The 17,878-nt window shown below is 43.1% G+C and overlaps 1 protein-coding gene across 1 annotated transcript in view; it reads right to left on the reverse strand.

The window, feature by feature from the left end:
* LOC147690131 (alpha-1-antitrypsin-like) overlaps positions 1-17,878 on the reverse strand; it is a 113,312-nt gene that overhangs the window by 51,298 nt on the left and 44,136 nt on the right. The window contains exon 4 of the mRNA XM_086937732.1: positions 4,275-4,428. Within this exon, the coding sequence (XP_086793858.1) occupies positions 4,275-4,428 (154 nt within the window). The remainder of the gene's footprint in view (positions 1-4,274; positions 4,429-17,878) is intronic.

Below are 17,878 nucleotides of genomic sequence, written 5' to 3' on the forward strand. Positions count from 1 at the left end.
CTGTGTCACAACCGAAAGGATTTACCTTTTGTTATATAACTATGGAGCTGAATTCCTTTATATTGATCCAAATGAATCAAAATACTTTGCAAAACAGGATCCCAAACCACTGTTTACTAGACACTAGGGATGTGCAAAATTCACATCATTTGCTTTCATATAATTATGTGAAATGTGAGGACAATTACGATTTTTTTTTCATAATTAATTGAAATGAAAATCAAGCACTTAGCATTGTAGTTTGGAACAAAATGCATCCTTGTTTCCCTTCTGAATGTGAGGCTGCATTTCCCACTAAAAACATAATTCAAAAAACACAATCGAAGCGAACATTAACTGCTCGCATTCAGGTAATCTGCTTATTTCCTGTGTTACAATGTAGTCATAAACGCAGTAGAATTTCACTTTACACCTAGCAAGCATAAACTGAAATACCCAAAATTACTCGAATTGTGTCAATATATTTGAAAATTCCACCCAGCTTCTAATGGTAATAGGTCTGTGCAAAAATGTGTGTCCAAAGGGCAGTTAATTGTCATTGAACAATAGCTGGAATCCTCGCATGTCTCCTACACCATGACTCCTATAAATGTAAGAGATATGTGGTGGATTTAGGGACTTCAGGATAATCTCAAAAACATTTCAGTAACCTCTTACAAGGGAGTCTGTAGTAGAAGATGCATGCTGACCAACGAATTATAAGCCTCATAAAGGTTTTAAGATAGGGCAGAGCTGCAAGGAATCTTGCGGCGCTGCCCTACGTCAAAACAAAAGGGCAGGAATATGCTGCATCTATGAGATATGGTGCATTCCTGCCCTTTTCCCCATAGCTGGCGCTCAGTGGGCTGCCATGTGCCAACACAGGCATCCTTGCACCATGGTGCCAGGGTGCCTGCATTGAGGGGCTAATTAATTTCGTGCAAGAAGGGACACCTTCCTGCACAAAATCAATCGATTCAGGCGATTTCTTCTTACTACGTGTGCTGCAGAATTCAGCACACATAGAAAAAGAAAAAACGAGGAGAAATGTGCCTTCCTAGATTCTGATGCATCCCCAGATTTAACATTTCTCGTAAATCTGGTAAGGCTTCAGATTCCATGGGTGTTGCTTGGGAACACCCACAGTAACACACATGCAGTGTTTGCGTGAAACGGGCACATAGCTACAAGGCCATGAAAAGCCACGTAAAGTGGCTTTATGGGGCCTTGTAAATATGCAGGGGCACATTTCAGCACCAGAATGCCAAAAATGTGACAACCACGCGGCACAAAAGTGTTCATAAATGAGACCCTATGTATATCAAGGGTTTGCGAACTGCCAGTGAAGCATGAGCAGTATGTCCAGTAAGAGCTGATACCTATGGCTGTTGAAGGCAGACTTTAAAGGCCCAGCCACAGAAGGGCAGCTTCACCATCAGCTCTCTTCAGTGCCTTCTCTGAAATTGACCCCTTTTCCATGGTGTATTGTTACAAAATAAGGTGACAAGGTCTTAACACACACACACTGTGGATATGTATTGCGATCATTTAATATTTGAAGGATAAAATATTTATTGAGTCGAATTTTAAGACATTTCCTGGATGGACCGCTCTTTTGCAGGCAAGAAATGTACATAGTCAATTTCGTGTGATTTCACCTGCATGAAAAAAATCACCCTGACCGACAGTAAATGTTTACACTCAAATCAGAATTACAGGGCATCAGGAGAGAGTTTTCAAGCGCAGGTTGTTTAGTCTAGTTTAAGATATCGCCACAATGGTTAGCTACCAATGCAAGAAATAGCTCATAGTCAATTCATGCTGTACTTCGTATTTTCCAGTGCCTTTCTATTTTTTCATTCTCAAGCTCGGGCATATTCTACATAAATCATATTTTTACAAAAAATGCAGGGGTTTTAGCCTAATCCAGGGGTTTGTTTCCTTGAAGAAAATGTCTCTAGTTATTGAAGATATGGTCAACATTTCAGAATATTTCCTGTATGCACCTAGGTGCACAGTGGGGCAGATGACTGTACGGTGGCCGTGCAGTGGGTAGACCCTGAAGCAAAAGAGTCTGATATTGGAGCCTGCTGAGGCTCTGCAGTTGGAAACCAGGCAGTTCTCCCACTGTGAATGAAGTGGAGGAAGTGTCAATGTAACTGGTCCAGACACCTGCCAGTTTCTAATCTTACACCCTTTAAACTCAAAATACCCCTCATTTAGGTCCTGGCGAAATCCGAAGCATACCGTAAGCTATCACTCTCTTGTTCCACAAACCTACGGTTCCCATCACTTTATTTAGGTTTAGTTAATGTTGACGAGCATCACTTGGCTAAACGAATACTAACCCTTGACTCAGCAGTCTGCCCACCACCGATTCACTGGGTCATATTGACATTCGATCCACCTTATTGAGAATGGGACAATTGTCATTCATTCTCTCTGACCTTGTTTTTTTCATGCAAAGCTTGGAGGAACTAGGATTGGAAAATGCAGAATGGTCCCATGCAGAGGGAAACAATGCTCTGCATGTTGTGTCAATTATCTTTTGTTTAGCTAAAACAAAGTCCATCTTGGAAACAAAGTATGGCAAGCAAGGATTTGGCTTGGCAAACCTCCAATTCTGTAAAGAGGTTTGATGTGGCAGTGAAAACCCTTACTGTACCTAGGTCCCCCTTATTCACACATACATTTGGCAGACTGTTTAACTACCATCCAGGGTCTAAATAAGGCTGTAAGTCTTCTATGAATCACTTTCTAAATAGCACTGAAGTTGTCTATCTTTAAACAACTACAACGTAAATTATATGCTAAAATGGTGGTGTACGAGGTACTATTGATCAAATATGTGGGCTTGTTCTTCTACCGATTACTTTCATCCACTGTTCATGAAATATATGTGTTAATGAGTGTCCTAGCCATATAGGGTTTTGGCTCGCAAAAATGAATCCTGCAAGATACATGGAGACATTTTAAAAACAGTGTAGTTGTCAGAACCCATTTGGGGGCGTGGGGCAGTCTTAAAATAGTGAGCCTCAAACATGCCTCTGATATCCGGGGCCGGCTCTATTATGGCTCTGAAACCAGCCAAGTACAGTCCTTTCTGCATTTCACTCAAGGTACCAAAGGTGAGCAGTCACAGCCTTCTCAGGGAGGTAGTGTGGCTGTGCTTGAGCTCAAAGTCCACCAATCAACCAACAGAACCAGTAACGTGAATGTCTGGCCCATTTATTATATATTGAAGCAAAGCACTGAGTACCGAACCAAAAGGGGCTCATGGAATTCTTAAAACAGCGCTGTCTCACCCCCCCCCCCTCACTTCAGTGTCTAGGTCTCATTTCTCCAGCTACAGGATGCGAGCAATACATTTCCACTGTCCGGGAGCATAAGGCTCACCCTCCATATTGTGCAAGGCCATGTCAGAGGCATTCAAAATGGACCCTACTGGCCTCCTTCACTCCTGCTAACTCACATGCACCATGCTTGCTTCATGCAGGCTGCACAGATTAACATCATTAAAATGCACTCAGGAAATTATTACAAAGGACGATTCCAGCACATGGAAACAGGACTTTACCAGCGGCGCCCCTGACAGCACTTTCACAAATGTGGAGAATAAAATGATAATAAAATAGATTTAAAACCAGTTTCTTTATCGTTTTATTTTTCTTGTGCCGGGTCTTGGGGGTGGGGCCAGGGTGGTGACAGGCTGGCGGGGTAGTGTTGGGCACTGCCTTCACTGTGCATGTGGTTTGGGGCAGCAATCTGAGACCTGCTAAACCCACATGCGCAGTTAAGAACTCTGCATCCGCAGCTGCATTGCTCGGGTTGGAGAGAGCAGGCACATGCTCTTAGTCCATCCTGGAGCACAAATCATAGGCGCTCATGCCAATCCTGAAGCTGCTCTCATTCATGAGAGCAGCGTCAGGATTGGCTGCAGGGCAGTCTGGGAGCCAGTGCCTGTCTGCAGCAGAGCAGAGTGGAGCAGGAGAGCGCGACACAATGATGGAGGGCAGCAGGTAAAGTCTTTTAAAAAAAAATATATTTGTCTCCGTCGGGGGACATTCCAAATATTCACTATGGGACTTATGGCATTGCTCTTCAGCAGGGAATTCAGTCTCCTGTGAGCCTCCAGTCAGCTTAAAGGTTTTCACTATTGCTCACTGAGAATGTGAGCAACAAATGAGAAGCATACGTCGTATCACAACAACGTGCAGTAAAACATTCCCAAAATATGAAATAGTTTAAAACACGGATCCACTGTTTTATAGAATCTGAGCACTCAAACATCTTACTTGTGATATTTTCAAATTCGCTTCTTCGGTTATTCCTGACAGATCTGCGTGGTCGCTGAACATGTCAGTCATTCCTAGGCCTTCAAGAATGTCTTTTAGATCCAGAGTGGAGGAGATGGAGAACCTTGGGACATAAAGACGCGCAGAGCCCCAGCTGCAGAGTGACAAATATACAAACACACACACATTAGCTATGCAAGAAAATAATTGTGTACACTCTCGTGAAAATGGCTACAAATATCATATCTTGAAAATTGTCAAAGCAAAACTTATTACCGACATATAGCAAGAAACAAATAGTACTGAAGCGAGTGAATCTGCAAGTTGGGTATCCAAAGACATGCAGCATATTATGAGTTAGGCGATTGGTAAAATCGACAGCCCAACTTTACTGCGACCCCGGGAAGAAATATTATCAGCAGCCAATGTGGAAACATATGATGTACATTATTACAGGTTGCCAATTCTAACATGAAGATGCCAGACCAGCTCTTCTCATGTGAGTGCAGCATTTAATTACAAACAGAGGTAAATCCATTGTACCTGGCCATAAACCCATCTTATTAAAGAGAGAGAGAGGGAGAGAGAATGTGTGTGTGGGGGGAAGGGTTGTGTGTGTGTGTGTGTGCATGAACAGGTGCGAGTTAGTGCCCTAATGAGTAGTTGAATCTATACAAGGATGAATGTAGGAATAGTTGGTGATTGATAGATGGGCAAATGAGTGAGAGCATGGATAAATGAATGGCCACGTAATTCAGCACATGGATGAATGCATGGGTTAATCAGTATATAATTGTGTCCTGTACTATAGAATACTAAGGGAAAGTATGATTGTTAACTCATAATTAAATGTGATTTTGGGTCTTTTGAGAGTGGACTTGTTTTTCCACTTGGCCATCTCTGGCCAGCACAATCCCTTCTCCACCCCTTAAACATTCATTACTCCCTCCGTCCGTTCATCTTCCTCTGTGGCCATCTCGGGTGGCGTTATATGAAGAGCACAGAACTTCTAGGGTGTGCAGGGCATTACTTAAAGATGAAATTCAGTTCAGCCCCAGAAGCTCATCAGTTAAACGTCACACTCAGGGGGTTGCATGAAATTCGATAAAATGCGATGGGGACTTTGAAGAAAACTACTTCTGTAGATTTTTATTTGTGTACTGTAATCTCTGGGTGACCGGAGGCAGTCATATTGCTGTGAATGCGAACTGCAACCACAACAGCAAAGGCAGTTATGATGGGATTTCATTCACCTTTTACAACACAGCTACTTTTCCCTACCCTCACCAGGAGGAGACTCCTTCCAATGAGGCAGAACAGATACAATTACCTGTCACAGTGCTCTGCTAAAAAGTGATTCCCCGCCTCCTTCAACTCTTCACTCTTCACACCTCCCCCTCTAGAACTGCAACATAATATCAGTCTTTCCAGGATTTAAAGGGTGGTGTCACTGTATTGACTTGTTGAATCCCTCTGGTCCTCGGAGATCTAGGACATTTCTATAGGGCCTCCTTGCTGCCTTGCGCACCTCTATTTCGGGAGCTGCCATTCTCAATCAGTATACAAACAAGGCTACCAAGAATTACGTCCCAAACAGCCTTCATGCACATAATTAATGCAGGGCTGTAAGTACAGTTGCCGAAGACAGTCCTTGCACAGGCTACCACCTTTCATCAGCTGAAGGTCTGCACCTTGACTCCGCTATCTGTTCGCAGCCACTCTGACCCTCTATGGTTCTGGCTACCTTTTGCCAGAAGAGAATCCTAGCTTAAATGGTTTGAGACATTTGGAAAGACAAACGCTAATGAGTAATGTCCATGGCAAGGCATTGTTCCAGTGCAAGGTCAGGGAACAGAACGGCACATGCGGACAACAGTTGGATGGTATCCAATGTATCATTGAGCAAACATCGACTCAACAGATGACCACCATAGCTGCACATCATAAAGGGAAAAAAGAGAATACCTCTTTCTATTTGGAATCATTTGATGACTAAGCCAATGAGTCTGCAGTGCAATGTGCAGTGGGAAAGTTACATGTCTTGAATGACAGGGACAGCCAGCCAATGGCTGTTGAATGTGGCCAAACTGATATGTAAAAGGTACAACAAACATTTATTGAGGGGAGCCTTGCTCCTCTATCTGTAAACCCATAGTAACTAAGGAGAGCTGAGATTATCCAGATCTTAAAATATATGGGGTCTCCAATTGTATTGTTGTTTTTGATAATGGAAATATGCTTGTTGCTGTTGGTTTTAATACAATTCAAGGGGATCTATCTGGTGACGGAGGGCAGAAGATCTTTGTTGAAGCTCCCTGCCCGTAGATCCCTCACTGGAAATGCCACTTTAGTGCCCCTAAACCCAAATCATAAATTGCTACTCAGATTGTGTGTGTAGTGTGTCTGCAACAGCTCTCCCAAGGGTAACAGATAATAGATGTACATAGTAGATTGCTTGCAGGGACTGGCCTCTCTGCTAAGACCTCTGTCTCAGATGACAAAAATGCGTAGTAGGGTGTTGGGAGGGACTGGCATCTCCACTGAGATCTTTATCTCAGATGATGGGTATGCATAATGGTGTGTGGGAAGAGATTAGCCTCTCCACTAAGACTCCTCTCTTAGATGATTGTGTGTGTAGAAGGGTCTGGTGAAGGACTGACTTATATGCAGAGACCTCTCTCTTAAGTGACAGAATTGTCTAGTATGATTTGGAGAGGGACTTGCCACTCCGCTGAGTCCTCTCTCTTGAATGATGTGTGTGCATCGTTGGGTGTGGGTGTCATAAATTGACAGTGAGCAGGTTAGCATTCGCTGAAGCCAGTGAGATTTTCGATGTTATCTTGCCAGTTTCTTGGAAGCCATTTTGTATTTCTGTCAGCCATTTTGTATGCCATGTGCTACCTCGTGTTCACCATGTGCTCTGTCCTACTGCTCTGTTAACTGCTTGTATATTCTGCCTAGAAATAAGCTATATTTAGCTTCTGCCAATTATACGCATGTTCAGTTGAGCCACATTTGTTTCTGATCCATCACTGTCAAGAATGTGTTTACCCCAACTGGACAATTGTTGGCTCCTTCCACTTGTTGAATGTGTGCTCTCAAAATGTCCCTATATGTACATAAAACTCATTTCAGTATGTGTACTGCCTTCCTTTGAGCCCCTGTGAGGGTATAAAAGGACCATGTGCCTTCCATTTGGTGTGCTACTTCATGCATTGCCTAAGGGTACTGTGTGACTGTAGCTTCACCTCATGAGGTCTTTATAAATGTATCTTTTCTATTCCAGTTTCCGTGCCAACTTCAATTCTATGGTTTGAGGGTTTTAAAGCGGCACAATTAGGCCTTGCTGAGACTCAATACCACAAATTGGCCCCCCACGTGGGGCTCATCGGCGACTCAGTCGCCTGAAGGATTGGTCGAAACGAAGGATTGAAAACTCGCTTCTGACGTGATCACTGCCGGAGGAGACCCGAGTCTTGGCATCTACGGCATTTTTCCTTTCTTTCTGATCTGACCACCCAAGTGGTGCCGGTCCTCGACTGAGATCTCTTCTGTTGATTCGCCATGCAGAGACCATTTGGTCGATTTTGAGAACTTGACAGTTGGGATCTGGACACTAACAGGATTGGTAAGAGTTGTTTAATACAGCCCTTGCTGTAAATGAAATGCCTTGGATTGGTAAGGTAGTTTAGCAACACTTACTTTGGCTCTTTGTACGTGTTAGCTAACATTTGATTTTTTTTTGTGTGAAAAAAACCATATATAAATTGCAATTTATATAGGCAGGTAATGAGGAGATTTTTCTCTACTTAATATTTGTTTGAACGGTGCAACGTACGTAGATACTTTAAGCGCTACTTTGTTTATAATATTGCATAATTTGCATTATTTTTGGCATGCCTGTTTTCCTCGCACTTCGTAGGATGTGTTGCTTTTGTACTGGTACCAGTTTGAAACTCGACGAAGCTCAACCAGCTCCCCCAGAAGGGATGCCTAATAGGGATATGTATATTAGGTATGGTCTTTCTTCCATAATGAACAGTATGTTACGAAATAAATACACTAAAAAGGATCCAGAGTTGCGTTAGCATATGCATGGGTCATTTGATTTACGAAAGATTCAGTATGTGGAGCAGTGAATGTTTCAGTGAAAGTCTAGACAGGATATGTTTGATTGTGTACGAATGTGGGAGAAAGCGGTATGTGAACAAATGAAGCGTGAGCAAGCCTTAATTGAAAAAGAACAGCATAAAACCATTCACGCGAAAGCCTTAGAGTTAAAACACAAGGAAACAAAAGAATTAAAAGAAAGAGAGGAAAGGGAGTGCAATTTACAGGTAACTGGCCAGTACGCTGTTAGGCAACCCCTTTATCCTATCCTTAATAAGCAACGTGACGATTTCTTGTTATTAGATCGTTCTCCACCTCTGTATATTTTCCCTTCTGCTCCTGATAAGCCCGATGAGAAATCTCCTGAAGATCGGGATAAAGCGCGAGACACTTGTTCTATGATTCCTGCTGCGCGCTCAGCTGACCTTAGATCTGCTGCTTGTAAAGCCGCTCTTAATACTGCTTCTGCCCCTGACCTCTTAAAGGATATGAAAGATTGGTCAGAGAAGGAGCAGTATTTGATGGAGAAGTTATTGAACGGTATAGGAAATATTCAGGAGAATTCGAGTCTGTTGATGTGGAGCAGGATTGTAAGAACATGCGTGATGGTCTTTTTCTCTTTCCCCAGGTAGCTGAGTCAATCAGGCGTTTGGTTAAAATACGTGCTGAGGCAGCTCGACTGCGGCTGGAGAAAAAGGCAGCGGACGCAGCTGCGCATACGTCTCAGACCGGCACGGGTGAAGTCTCTATCTTCGATCAGATAAGACTATGATAGTTCATGCGAAACCTATGCGGGAGACCGCACCCTCTTGTATATTCCTCCTAAAGACGAGGGAACAGATGATGATATATCCTCTGCTGGTTCAAAGGGTTATTTTATTTATAATTGGGTTTATACTCCTTGGAATAGAGCGGATGTTATGGCTCTTAAGACTGCATTGCCTGATCCGCGAAAAAATCCAGCAGCTTTTTATGAGGAAGTTGAGGGTGCTATTAGCTCTTGTACTATGACACTGCCTGATATTGATTTGTTTTTAGGATTGATCTTACCCTCTGATATGTGGAGAACTATTCGTAAAGTTGAGGATAATGTGACTTTTGGGGCATTATGGAAAGATATAGAATTCGCTGATTCAGAAAGGGAACCCGCACAGAAACCATGTCGGCTAATTCTAGATCTTCCAGCAGCTATATTAGTTAAATTAAAAAGGATTATTCCCTCTAAAAGATAGATTGGACTATATTAGCATTGTGCAAACAAAAGGTAGATGAGTCAGTGTCAGATTTCTTTACGCGTTTTGAGGAAGCATTTCATAATTTCAGTGGCCAGTCATTAACGGATGATACAGGCAGACATCTGTTTGTTGATAAATATGTTGCCAACTTGCTGCCAGAAATAGCCAGCCGCTTAAAAGCTAGTGAGAGTTCGTGGACTACCACTTCTCCGGGTTCTCTTTTAACTATGGCTCAGTATTACGAACGCCAGGAGCTGGAAGCAAAGGGTAATGAGGATAAAAAGACTAAGGAATTGAAAAGGAAAGTTATGATGGCTCAAGCTTATGGTCTGCCTTCTAGAGGCAATGATAGAGGTAGACGTGGATCCTATGGTTCGTCTTTCAATCGTTGTAATCTGTCACTTGACCAGTGTGCATATTGCAAACAGTTTGGACACTGGCTTTCTGATTGTCCGGCATTACGTTCCCAGCAAACTCAACGTGGCCGAGGGCAAATGAGAAATAGTTCAGGATAATCAGGGTCTAGAGGGAGCACAAATGATTGTGCTAGGTTTGATTCTACTGAACGAAGACAGAATGAGTTTAACACTTTTGATAGGCGAAACCAATATCAAATATCTGATTGCGTGCCATCTGATTTTCATGATTCTGCTTATGCATAGGATTGCCTAGGATGGGGTAAGGAATCGGTTGAAGTTCCAGTAGATCAGAGGGGTCCCTATATTACAGAACATGTTTTTGGTTCTACTGATCGGTTCCTGGTTGATACAGGATCTACTCGTAGCGCCTTGTCTAAACAGTTGGTTCCAAGGGCTCCCCTGTCTGGCTCAACCATTACATCGATAGGGTTCGATGGAACGCCCTCCCTTAGCCCATTGTCACAACCACTTGCATTCCATGTTGACAAGTTTACTACTCCATGGCCGTTTTTGCTTTCATCGAACTCGCCAGACAATATTGTGGGTCTTTATATGCTTAAGTATTTCAGAGCTACAATACGCTGTGCTCCTGAAGGAGTGCCTGTTATTTTGAATGAGAATTACCCTGTGCTCGAAAGATCTTGTCTTCTTAAAGAGGATACTGCATTAGCTTCACTCCCGAGTGTTTTGTGGGCTACTTCGGACACTGATGTAGGGCAGAGGATTATTCCACCAGTGCCCATTAGTGTCAAGGAGGGTGCTTTATTACCACGTTTGCCCCAGTATAAAATTTCACCAGAGGGTGAAGAAGCACTCATATACATTGTTCGTGATTTGATTGAAGTTGGGGTTGTGGAGGAAGTCCCTTACAATGTTTGCAATAGTCTGATTCTTGCTATTTCGAAAAAAGATACTGATACTAGGATTTATAGATTTATTATTGAGTCACGGGAAGTGAATAAGATTGTGGTACCAAAATATCCTGTGGTTTCTGATATTACGACACTACTTACTTTGGTTCCCCCCACAGCGACCACATTCTCTGTGATAGACTTGAAGAATGCTTTCTTTTCGATCCCTATTCATCCTGATAGCCGATACTTGTTCGGTTTCACTTTGAATAATCGATTGTATAGATTTTGCAGAATTCCTCAAGGCTATACAGAGAGTCCAAGTATTTACAGTCAAGCATTGAAAAGACAGCTTGATTCTTTTGATTTACCGAAAGGAGTGGCTCTCATACAATATGTCGATGACATCCTGTTGGCAGAGGATTCGCCTGAATTGTGTGAAGAAAGTACTTTGTCTTTGCTTTCTTTTCTTGCTACGCACCATCATAAAGTGTCATGGAGGAAATTGCAAAATTGTAGACCGAAGGTGACCTACTTAGGACACCTTCTGTCTAAGGAGGTTCGTGCACTGACACCAGATCGTATTCAAGCCTTTTTAGACACACCAGTACTTTCCACTCAGAAAGATTGTTGTGCTTTTATTGGTTTGAATTCATTCTGTAGGCAGTGGATATTAGGATTTTCACACATCGTCAAACCCTTCTTAGCACTTTTGACTAAAGACACTCCCATGCCCCTCCCATGGACAGATGAATGTGAAAATGCTTTTCAACAGTTACGTCAAGCTCTTTATTCTGCACCAGTGTTAGGTACTCCAGCTTACACAAAGGCTTTTAGACTCTATGTGCATGAGAAAGATGGGTGTGCATTGTCAGTTTTGGTACAGACACACGGCCTCCCTGTGCATACTTTTCAGCGGTCCTTGATCCTGTTGCTCGAGGATTGCCTGGGTGCTTTCGTGCAGTTGCTGCAACAGCTGTGTCTATACATCAAAGTGAAGAGATAGTTTTGTCACATAAACTGTTAGTATTCGTACCTCATGCAGTAGATGCTCTTTTGAATCAGACTAGGACACAACACTTAACCAGTGCCCGCTTGACAGGATATGAATTGACATTACTAGTGCCTCATATTACTTTGAAGAGGTGTGCCACATTAAATCCAGCCACTTTGTTGCCATACCCTGCGGCTTAGTCCCAATCAAAGGAGCCTCATGATTGTATCTTCCTTACTGAGGAACAGACAAAGAGTCGGATTGACTTGCAAGACACGCCCCTTTCACGTGTAGATGGGGAACTGTGGGTTGATGGGTCCTGTTTGAAGTTACCAGATGGCACGACCTCAGTCGCATATGCAATCACAGCACTTGAGACAGTAGTGGAGGCAGCCCGCATACCACAGAAGTCGGCTCAAGCATCTGAACTAATAGCATTGACATGATCGTGTGAGCTTAGCACTGACTTATGTGTGAACATCTACATGGACAGCCGTTATGCTTTCGGAGTGGCCCATGATTTTGGCCTGCTCTGGTAGGAAAGAGGTTTTCTAACATCACACAGGATGCAGTTAATGCATGAAGAATTGGTACATAACCTTTTAACTGCGCTAACATACTCAAAGAAGATAGCGATTGTGAAGTGTAGTGCACACAAGAAAGTAAATGCTAAAATAGGACAGGGTAATGCTTTTGCTGATCGCGTAGTTCGTGAGACTGATGCAACAAAGCACCACTTCCATGTACGTAGTAAAATCTCAAGCTGAGCGATGGCATGTTGCTATAGAGGGAGTACTAGATGTACAGAGATCTGCCTCGAAAGCAGAACTTGAGCAATGGTCCAAAGAAGGAGTATTGGACGATGAGGGCTGCTGGCGTTGCAAAGACATGGATAAGTGGAAATTACCTGCAGCCTATTTACAACCTATGGTTCAAATGGCACATGGGCTGGCACATGTTGGAGCTCTAGCAATAACAAAATTGCTTACACAAGTTTGGGAGCATCCTGAGATTGCCAGCACTGCTAAGAGAGTAGTACAGTCTTGTTTGATCTGTTTACAATATAATCCTGGTAAAGGGACACAAACTTCTATAGGAGGGTTTGCTACACCGACTGCACATTTTGAAGTTTTGTAGATGGATTACATCCAACTTGAACACTGCAACAATCTGAAGTATGTTCTAGTGGTGGTTTGTGCCTTTAGTAAATGGAAGGAGGCGTACCCTACGAAGGATAATACAGCGCTAACTACAGCTAAGGTGCTTTTAAAGGAGTACTTCCCGATATTCAGTGTTTGTAAACTTTTGTGGAGTGACAACGGACCCCATTTTATTGGGCAAGTTGTTGAGTATGTCCTGAAAGGATTAGGGGTCAAACAGAAATTTCATCCAATCTTTCATCCACAATCAGCAGGATTAGTGGAAAGGTATAATGCTACTCTGAAGCTTAAATTAGCAAAAATTGTGGCTTCCACGTCTTTGAAGTGGCCGAATGCCTTACCTCTGGCATTGTTATCCATAAGATCGGTGCCACATTCACGATCTGGGCTCACACCTTACGAGGTGGTATTTGGAAGGCAATGAATATTTGGAGAGTTCCTATCCCATGTCCTATACATGATGTACCTTGTGTCTTGATGAATGACTATTTGGCACAATTAACAGACAGTTTACTTTCCATTCATCAACAGGTCCGAGAAGCTCTTCCTGACAGATCTACAGGTGAGGCTCATGATCTTCGGCCTAGGGACCAGATTATGGTCCGAGTCTTTGAGAGGCCGAACAGTTTGGAGCCGAGGTGATGAGGTCCAGAACAAGTGCTCTTGGCCACGGGGACAGCAGTTCAGGTGACGAACCGAAAAAGGTGAATACACGGCACCCATTGTCGAAGAGTGTCACCCGCCTTGGTGGAACCTGCTATACTGACTGACCAACGAGATATTTTAGATAAGGAGAAGAGCCCAGCCATCACACCTGACAAATCTGAGGAGGTCTTTCTGGACCACACAATTCCTGGAACATCACGATATCAACTGAGACCAAGAAAAGAATCTGTTTTGTCAAAGAAGACTAATTTAGCTACCGCCCTGGGTAGTAAAACGGAATGCCGATATGGCAAGTGGGGGGGGGGGGAATCAGCCCTGCTTAGTGTAGTGACACCAGTCTTGACCTGCGGTGAAGAAATCAACGGCTGCCCAAGGGATAGGAGCTCCAACGGTCACTTAAATACGTTTTGTAGAAAAGTTTGCTTATTACTGTTGCTGAAATGAGTAACAGAAAATTCATTTGTGCTGTAGGGTTTGTTGTTGCTATGGTGGTTATAGCAATAGCAGCTTGGTTTGTGGAGAAGGTGGCCCCTGTTCGACAACTTTTGCTTGCCACTACTCCAGCTCCAATTAAACATTTTCATTTTACTCTTCCCTATCATGAACAAAAACATCGATAATCTTATTTGAATAACACTTTTATCTTGATGTTACATCATACGCACAATGCTACGAATACTATCAATTGTTGAGTGTGTGGGATGATGCATGCACACCAGAAAAAGGGAGGAACACCTTTTATTCCTCTTCCCTTCTCTCACAATGGTTCTTGTCAAGCTTGGTATGTGCTTTTGTTTGCATCAAGAAAAACTTCGGTAGGCGGGATTAACGTTCGTCTTATTAAAGTTTGCTATAAAGATAAGCATTGATACCCTCAAGCCAAAGGAACTAAATGGAAACGGGAAGATTACCAACCAGACAATGTTTCGACACCATATGTCTTCACCAGAACAAGTACAATCAATACTGATGAACTTTTTGTAATTTCCGTTACCAGAGCAAAAGCAGACTTATGTATTAGTAGTGTGGGGACAGTTCTAGTGGGAGTAGTGAATGCACTATCGTATTGACAATCAAAGTTGCGAAAAATAGTACTTTTACGGCTTCTCACAATACGTATTTTGTTTGCGGAAATAAAGGTTATTATCAGCTTCCAATGGGTTGGTCAGGAGTGTGCTACATATCTTTTCTGTTAGCCCCTGCATTTTTGGCACCTGCATTATATCACAAGAATATTATATTGTATAATGATATTTCTGTAAATAGAGTCAAGAGGACAATAAGTATGGATGAAGTTGACCAGACTGACACTACCTTACAACAATATGTTGATTTTAATCTAGGCTTGTTCTTCTTTGTCGGTGCTGCATTAACCAGTCGGAAGATAAGGCGATTAACTCGTGTTGTAGAAACTGTTGCCAATAAGACAGCTATGGCACTAGGAAATATCACAGAGGAGCTCCAAATTGCAAGAATTGTCGCTAACCAGAATCGAATGGTTTTAGATGTAATGTTAGCTGATCGAGGTGGTGCATGTCGCATCATCGGAAGTAGTTGTTGTGTTTTTATCCCTGACCATTTGCCCTCAGTATATGATGCCATTTCTAAACTGCATAAAATTGCTGCAGAAATCTAACCAGAAACTGGTACATGGACATTATCGAGCTGGATATGGACACTATTTACTTCTTGGGGTTGGAAGATATTGACACATTATTAAGACCTCATGTGGTCTTAATAAATTTATCTTTTCTATTCCAGTTTCCGTGCCAACTTCAATTCTATGGTTTGAGGGTTTTAAAGCGGCACATTTAGGCCTTGCTGAGACTCGATACCATATGGGGAGTGACTGACCTTCTCCACAGAGATATCTCGCTTGGATGATGGCTGTATGAAGTAGGGTCTGGGGAGGAAATGGCCGATATTTGTGTGTCGATATTTTTATTGCTCCACATTTTTTATGTAGATTTTTTGTCAGTGATCCTGGAAATACTTACTAGGGGGTGGTGAGGTACTAATTTCTCAGAAGAGACCTCTGTCTCAGATTATGGGTATCCATAGTAGGGTGTGGGGAGGAACTAGCCTTTCCACTGAGACCCCTCTCTTGGAGGATATGCCTAGTAGGTTGCTGGAGGGACTGGCCTCACCAATGAAACCTTTCTCTCAGATGACAGGTGTGCATAGTAAGGTATGTGGAGGTACTAGCCTCTCTGCTTAGACCTCTCTTTTGCATGACAGATACCCAAAGTTGGTTGTAGGGAAGGACTGGCCTCTCCAATGTGACCTCTCTCTCACATGACAGATGTGTATAGTAGGGTGTGTGGACAGACAGGCCTCTACTCTGATACCTTTTCCTAAGGTGACTATTATGCATATTATCATGTAAGCATTAACTGTCCTCACTATTGACACCTGTTTCCAAGGTGAATAGCATACATTGTAGGGATTGAGGAGAGAGTGCCCTCTCCATTCAGATTTTTTCCCAAATTGATAGACGTGAATAGTAGGCTCTGATAAACAAATACCATCATAAGGAAGACTGCTTCCTACAGTGATAGATGTGAATAGTTAAGTGGTTTCAGAGATCATCTACTCCTTTTTACTTTTCAAAATCCTGTGAGAGACCCGTGAGACAACAAAATGAATTTAAATAGAATTTATATTTGTTTCCCGCCCAGTATTTAAGTCTTACAGACCACCTCTCAATAACTTGGGGGGGAGGATACCTTTGTCCTGCCCCTTATATAGCTTTTATGCTTCATTCCCACAACACCAACAATTTTTCACAATAAACACTAATGTTGGCCATTTAATTTCTAAACCACCAACAGTCATCCAATCAGAGCACTCGCTCCTGTAGGACTAATGGGAGGCTCTTTCTCCCGCGGTTGCGAGGAGGCTCACGGGAAGAATGGGCCTCCCAACCAATCACAGGGCTCCATTTTTTAATTAGCGCTCTTGCAAACCTCTTGCTACATTCTTGCGGACTCAACCATGCAGATATCTATATTATACTTTAACCTTAATTTCACAAATACTACTGAACGGATTTACACCAAATCCCAAAAAGTAAAATCTGTGGACCTGGATCTAGCTTCCTGCCGAATTTGGTGTAATTCTGTTCAGCTGTAGCCCTGTCTAAGGATTTCTATTGAAAATGCATGGGCATTTTGCTTTTTGCCCCCCCCCTTTTTTTTACCGAGCCCCGCTTGACAAATCACTTCTCTGCACAATCTAGTTGAAAAGTATCACCTTTTTGGAAAGTTTTGTGGAGATTCGTCAAATGGTGCCATAGTTTTTAGCAAAACCAAAAATAGTTTCATGTGGAACAGCTGACCTAACTAGAACTACCCAGTAGCGACCACCACTAAGTAATATATGTATATACCTATACGTTAAATCCTTTCCGCTTAAGCCACACTGCCCAACGGGGATGTCGTGTTTTAAAAAACACGACATCCCCGACACAACAAAAAAAAAACGATGGATTTGGCCCAGATCTCTGTACTGGGGTGAATGTATGACATTGTTCTGCATTCTGTCCATCAACTGTGGTTTTTGCATTTGTCACCCCGAGTGGGATGGGTATGCTCAGACGTGAGTCCCATGCACTCCACACCACTGGATTTAAGCAAGCCGGGCTGAAGACGGCTGGAATGCCAGAAACCGATCCTCGTTAGCTTGTTTCCGGTCCAGGGAAGGCATGGCTTGGCAGTTCAGGCTGGACTGTTCCCATGAGGCACAGGGTCAGACTGATTTGCATATGGCCCTGTCTGAACTGGGGTGGTGTGGAGTGCAAAAAAACGATGGATTTGGGCCCAGATCTCTGTACTGGGGTGAATGTATGACATTGTTCTGCATTCTGTCTATCAACTGTGGTTTTTTGCATTTGTCACAACGAGAGGGATGGGTATGCTCAGACGTGAGTCCCATGCACTCCACACCACTGGGTTCAAGCAAGCCGGGCTGAAGACGGCTGGAATGCCAGAAACCGGTCCTCGGTAGCTTGTTTCCGGTCCAGGGAAGGCATGTCTTGCCAGTTCGGGCTGGACTGTTCCCATGAGGCACAGGGTCAGACTGATTTGCATATGGCCATGTCGGAAGTGGGGTGGTGTGGAGTGCAAAAAAACGATGGATTTAGGCCCAGATCTCTGTACCGGGGTGAATGT

This window comes from Lissotriton vulgaris, chromosome 9 (assembly GCF_964263255.1).
Source record: "Lissotriton vulgaris chromosome 9, aLisVul1.2, whole genome shotgun sequence".
NCBI classification, from domain to species: Eukaryota; Metazoa; Chordata; class Amphibia; order Caudata; family Salamandridae; genus Lissotriton; species Lissotriton vulgaris.